Consider the following 6,367-nt stretch of genomic DNA (forward strand, 5'->3'; position numbering starts at 1 on the left):
AGCCAGATCGCCAAGACACCCCATGTCCCGTTGCCATAGTGCCCCAAGACCTGCTGTGATAAGGGGCTTTGCGGTGACATCCCTAAGTGCAACCAACCCCTCGCTGACCACCACAGTACCCCAAATTCTCATTACCCCTATATCCACCCTCCTGCTGCTGCAGCCCAAGCACTGCAGCCCAGCTGGCCAGGAGCAAGGTGGGTTCTGGGCTGGGGTCCCTGCACAAGGCTTCAGCGGGGGCTGGTGGGAGCAGCTACCCGCTGCTGGGAGCTGCTGGACTGACATTTATTTTTAGACGTGAATTGTATAAATTAGCATTTCTCAGTGGATTAAGCAGCAGGAATTGTGTAAAATTAAATGGCAATGAATTGCATTAAAGTCCCCCGTTTTCTGGCACAAACAGCGCCTCAAGCCGTGCCCAGGCGGCTCATGTGTAACAGCGCCCGAGCTGCCACCGCCATGGCTCCAGACAGGAGTGCGACCAACCTGTGGTGCATCTGCACCTCAGAGACACAGACCTGAGGACACACAAGCATGGTGGCCAAGCTCTGAGCGCGGGTACTCTGGACAAACTGAATCCCTGGGGAGATGGCTCAGGCGCTGGACTGGGGCTGGAGGACATGGGTCTGTAGAGTCTGGTGACCCAAATGAGCAAGGCTGGGCTCTGACGAGCAGCTCACAGGTATGGGATTGGCAATGGGTGCTCCAGACTCTCTTGGGTACCAACACCACCAGCCTCAGACCACCCACCATCACCACAGTGATGCCACCTTCCAGCGGGGATGATGCTGTGTTGGGACCTGTACAGCACTGCCTGGCCCCAGACCCCCTCTGTGCTCCATCCAGGGCACGTCCTGCAATGCCTGAAGACTAATAAGCAGATGAGAGGCCCCTGGTGAGCCCCCAACACTTCGGAGCACACTCAGCCCCGCACAAGGGGAGAGGGGAAACAGGGTGGGGGCTGAACAGGCATCAGGCAGGGCAGGGCAGGTGAGGAGCAATGAGTCCAGCTCTTTTACTCCACGTCAAAATGGGCTGAAAATGTGACATTTATTAAGCACAGTTCTGGTGGAAAGGTCAGAGAGAGTCCCCACGTCGGGATCAGCATTAGAGGCAAGGGGGGACAGTGGCAGAGCCTTACTGAGAAGAAGCAGGAGTGACAGCCTGCTGCCCCCCCTTCCCACACCCCAACCAGGACCATCTTGGCGTGCAGCTGAGGATGCTCACCCTGTTTAGTCATAGGGGCTTCCCCATCCGGGGTCTGCATGGGGTGCTGCCCATGTCCGGGGCAGGCGGGAAGCCCTGCCTGGAAAGCTGGGGCCGGTGCCAGCTGCGAGACGCACTGCCAGCTCTCAGCAACTTCCCTCTCCCCCCAGCCTCCAGCCCTAGCAGGACTGGCTTCGGCAGCCACACATCAGAAACAAAAGGCTTTTGACAAGGGGACGCGGTTTTGAGAAAGGCACCAGGCTCCCGCCCGGCCACGAAAGAAACCTCCTGCCGCAGCCGCTGCCGGCGAGCAGGCAGGATATTGCTGCTAGTCGGGGGAGACCACCTCTACGCGCCCTCTCCCGCAGCCCCAAGACCCCTTCACACTCTAGCTGCCCGCCTCCCCGAAGCACCGCTGAGAGGGCTCTCCCTTACCACAGTGTCTCCTGATGTGGCCAGCACCGGCCCCGGGCTGTGGCCACACTGAGTGCCCGGCTTGGGGACGAGGGTTGGGCACAAACCACCTGCGGTAGCTGAGCCCCAACCGCGCGGGGCCGCTTCCCAGCCGCCTGCTTAATGGCACGTAAAGAGCGCTATTGATTTCCCGCACCGGCTCCACACGCTCAGCACCCTCTCACCGCAGCTGCTCTCGCCCAGCTATCAGGGCTGGCACCCACCGCCCTCACCGAGGCACCCGGCAGTGTGCCGGCGGGCACTGGACAGCAGCAGGGGCAGCCCAGCCCTGCAACTCCGTGCGGAACGGGGAGCAGGGGGCAGTGGGGTCTGAAGGGGCTCCAGCATGGCCCTCCGGCAGCCGATGCAGGGGGGCACATTTGTCAGCTGCAGGGGAGCCTTGCTGCGGCTCGGGGCTGTCCCTGCCGCCTGGGGAGATTTACAGCCCAGCCAGGCCTTATTACATGGAAGATGCTTATGCTGGGCATTCCCCCCCCCCCCCCCCCCCCCAATAGTTTCTTAACTTGCTATCCCATAAAGAGTGTAGATTTGTGACGTTGAATAGGGGAAGATCATTTACTACTCGCAGCTCTTACTTAAAGGATCCATACGAGTTATTTATTGTATAAGCATAGACTGCAAGCTCTAGCGCAAGGGGACATGCTCCAGCCTCTGTGCTGCTCCTGCTCCTGAACAGGAATCCAGCCAGTGGCAGCCCCACGGCTTGGCCACCCTCGTGCTATAAAACTTCCAGCCTCTGGATGAAGTCCACCTTGTGCCCAAAGGGAAGGAAAGATTCCAACGCTCCTGCAAGCACAGCTGCAGGAAAAGCTCCTTCCCTTCTCCGACATCCCTGGGGATGCAACCTCTCCTCCAGGGGCTGCAGCAACGGGCTGAGCGTCCTGAGACCCCAGGCCATTTACCCCACTGGGATGTACTGCAATCTGGGAGCCCTCCATCACTGCTGGGACATGCTGTTACTCACATATCCACCCACTGCAGTGGGTCTACAAGAGCTTTCTGAACATAAAGGCACACATGGGGATCCAGGACTGGGATTGATGAAGCCTGGAGCTTCCTGCCACACAACGGCTGGGTACAGGGCAGCCTGGGTGTCCCTTCACTGAGGACACAGCTGGGAGGCACAGGAGTACCCAAGCCCACACATCACAGCTGGGACTCACCCCGCCTGCCAAGCAGCTCACGCTGTGTTTCAGTCATTCCCAGGAGGCACAAGGGACCAATTCGGCTCAGGGAACAAGAGTAGGAGGCTCCAGCTGCAAACGGTGTGATGCCGTGACAGGTTCCACTGGCAAGGCTTTGGGACATGGTATATGGCAGAGGGAAGTCACATCTTCCCTCATCCTTCCACAGGTAAATGCCCTGCAGCCTTTCCTGCCCCAGGTTCACCCCTTTGCTTCAGGCAAGCAGAGGTGATAGGGATGCCCTTTCTGCTGACAGCCCTTGGTGTCTCAAAGGCTGGGTTGGAGGGCTGAGCAGGGGACAGGGAGGTGAAGGCTATGGGAGCCCCGGTCTTCCCTTCTTTGGGCCATGAGCTGTGGATCAGCTGGTACTAACCATCCTTATGCCTGAAGCATGCTCTAGTGCAGGTGCTGGCACACCAGAGCTCAGACCTGTAAGCAGCTGAGGCAGGCAGGCCAGCTGGTCCTGCATGGTCACCTGCTGAGGAACCAGGTCCTGGTGACTGTCCTGATGGTCACCCTCTGCTGCCACACAGCACAGCACACACCACACACCGTGTCCACGCTGTGGGAAGCTTGTACCCAGCCCCTGCGCCTGATCTCTGCCCTGCCAGACTCACAAGTGCAGATCAGTACTCACCAAATCCCATTGCCACTCCGTGCCGCTGCCTGGTACAAGGCTGAGCTCGCTGCTTCCCCCGCAAGGCAAAGCAAGCAGGATTCCCCAGGAGGACGCCAGGGCTGGAGCCAGCGTGGCCGAGCCACGTGCAGGACTGTCCAGCACCAGAGCTCCCCACTCCCAGCCCTGATGAACCACACTTCTCCCTGGCAAACTCCAGCAGCTGGCACAGAGCAGGCACACAGCCCAGCAAAGCCCTGGGTGGAGCAGGGCTGTCCCCTCGCTGTTTCCCAATCCCCTCTCCTTCCCAATCCACTGCAATCCCCATGCCACCACATCGCACAGGGCAATTCCCCCCGAAACGGTGCTTTCCCAGGGACAGCATCACCCTGGGCAGCGAGCAGGCGTTGTACAACACCGATGGGCATGAAGTGAAACAAAACATGCTGCATCAGCCATTTCCAGCCCCACGGAACCTCCTCTTCCCCCACAGCATCCCGCACAGCCCATGGCATCACATCCCTCTCCCCGGCACAAAGCAGGCTCCGGTTGGCAGCGCTGCTCCTGGGGGCACAGCAAGCCAGCCGAGCAGTAGCCCCTGGCAGCCGTAGGAGAGAGGCGGCTCATTTCCAGAGTCATTACGGTTTGAAAAGGGTCCCATCAGGTATTCCGCCCGTTCAGCACATTTATTTTCCCAAACCACAGCGGGGATTTGTGATTCCAGGCTCAGTATTAGTGGGATCTGCACTCTGGCAGTGCCCGGCCAGGAGCTGTCTGCCTGGGCAGGCAGGGCACTGCTGGGACAAGGCCCTGCCAGCAAGACCTGGACTGTGGGTGGGCAGCCCCAGGCAGCCCCTCACTCACCCCCACTCTTGTGCCTCTGAAGCGGGTCCACTCGGCATGTGTGTGAACACGTGTGCAATGCTGGCAGCCTCCGGATTCACACCCATCCCAGCACCAGCCCTCTCAAATGCAGGAAAGCTCCCTGATGTGCAATGGGATGTCTCCTGAGCCCCCCCAGCCACTCTCCCTGTGCAAGGCATCTTGCAACAGAGCACCTCAACCCAGAGGGAAGCACAGGCTGGAGCAGAGCGCTACATCACTGCTTTCCCACTGCAGCTTTCCCACTGAATACCCACCCTCGGGACTGCTGAGCACCGCTGCTCCTGCCCCTGCCTCACAGCCCCTCTGGCACAGACCTGCTGACAGCCCAGTCCTGCGGCACAGAGCCCTACCAAGAGCTCCCATGGAGGATCCTTTCTCTCCCTCCGTGTGAAACTTGGAGGGAAACTCACACAGAGAGATGCAAACTTGAGCAGCCTTGCTCCAGTGAGGCATGTCTGGGTGCATGCCCCCTGCACTGGCAGGGACCCCGGTGAAGCTGAGCCAGGTGTGCACTCACCACAGTGAAATCATGCGATGAGCAGTTCTCGCCGCTGAAGTTGCAGCTCTTGAGCATATCATCGAGCTGGTGGCCGGTGCGGTTGACAATGTCAGCCATGTCGGGGTCAGGGTAGAGCAGGTCCGTGGCCTTGTGGCCATCCCGGTCCTTGGGGGGCAGCCCGGTCATGTTGGCCAAGTGGAAGATGTCAGCATCGGTGAGCGCTGAGTGCCGGTAGCGATTGATGTTGCAGATGGTGATGGCGGGGAAGACCATCTCACGCGTGGCCTCCTCATCCAGGGCCATGACGTGGGGGTGCTCCAGGTAGAGCAGCGCTGACTTAGTGGCCTGGTAGAGGAAGAAGGCGAGCGAGGCGAGGAAAGCGAGCGCCCAGAGGGTCTGGCGCACACCCAGCCCTCCTGACCGGCAGATGTGTCCCAGGCCGTGCAGTGTGCTGGTGCTGGCGAAGGCGGCCAGGTCCCGAGAGCGGGGCCGGGCAGGCTCCTCGATCAGGCTCTCCTTATCCCCTTCTTCTTTCTCCTTCTGCTTCTCATCCTCCTCGGCAAATTTGATTTTACACACGATCTCAATCGGCATCTGCCCCTCGCCGCCGGCGTGCCCAGCCAGCGAGCTGCCCCCCGGCACGGGCACTGTCCGAGAGCCCTGCCAGGCGCTGGGAGGGGGCTCGGGTCCCCCCCAAGCCCCGGCACGGCGCCGGGAGGGCCGAGCCGTCTCGGGAGGGAAGCGCAGCCCCTCTCAGCAGCTCTGAGCCGCCGCTTCCCTCTTGTCTCACTAGTCGATCGTCTCCTTGTGCCTTCGCTTATCAGCACAAATACAGCTGTCAAAAACCCCTCTCTCTCCTCTCCCTTGCTCTGTCTCTCTGCCTCTCTCCTTCGCTCCTTTCTGGTTAAGACCCCAGCAGATACAGGCAGCATTTAGGCATCATGTGCTAATAAAATCCAGGGAATACTTAATAATTCAAGACATGTCAACATTATTTCATCGTCAAATAAAGAGCGAGCAGCAGAGAAAAGAGGCAGTGTGAGGGGCCCGGCGCCTCCGGGGCAGGGAGCCGCGCTGCACCCTCTCTCCCCAGCCCCAGCTATGAAGTGCTGCCGGAGCCACTTGTTTGAATGGCTCGGGAGCTGCTGGAGCCGTGCCGTGCCGACCCGTGCCAAGCCGAGCCGAACCGAGCCGCGTCGTGCCGAATCGAGCCGTGCCTCGCCGCTTTGTGCGATGCCGAGCAGTGCCGGGTCGTGCGATGCCGAGCCGTGCCGAGCCGAGGCGGGCGGGGCACGGAGCCTGCCCCCCGCCGCCGCCGCCAATGCTGATCTTGCCGCCTCTCCCCGCTGTACCCCGCCGGCCCGAGCGCCCCGGGGCAGAGCGCGGCGCGGCTCAGCGCGGCTTGGCAGGGGCGGGCAGCCTGCGGGCACCTCGCCCGGCGGCCCCCTCCTGCTCTCCCGCCTGCGGACTCCTCCTGCCTCAGCGGCTCCCTGGCCGTTAACC

At 61.0% G+C, this 6,367-nt stretch overlaps 1 protein-coding gene across 1 annotated transcript in view; it reads right to left on the minus strand.

The window, feature by feature from the left end:
- ASIC4 (acid sensing ion channel subunit family member 4) overlaps window positions 1-6,137 on the minus strand; it is a 28,703-nt gene extending 22,566 nt beyond the window's left edge. The window contains exon 1 of the mRNA XM_062626369.1: window positions 4,883-6,137. Coding sequence (XP_062482353.1) covers window positions 4,883-5,458 — 576 coding nt within the window. The 5' untranslated portion in view covers window positions 5,459-6,137. The remainder of the gene's footprint in view (window positions 1-4,882) is intronic.
- Window positions 6,138-6,367: the final 230 nt, after the last annotated feature.

This window comes from Pezoporus occidentalis, unplaced genomic scaffold (genome assembly GCF_034315485.1).
Source record: "Pezoporus occidentalis ecotype Australia unplaced genomic scaffold, CSIRO_AGI_Poc_V1 ctg291, whole genome shotgun sequence".
Taxonomy (NCBI): domain Eukaryota; kingdom Metazoa; phylum Chordata; class Aves; order Psittaciformes; family Psittacidae; genus Pezoporus; species Pezoporus occidentalis.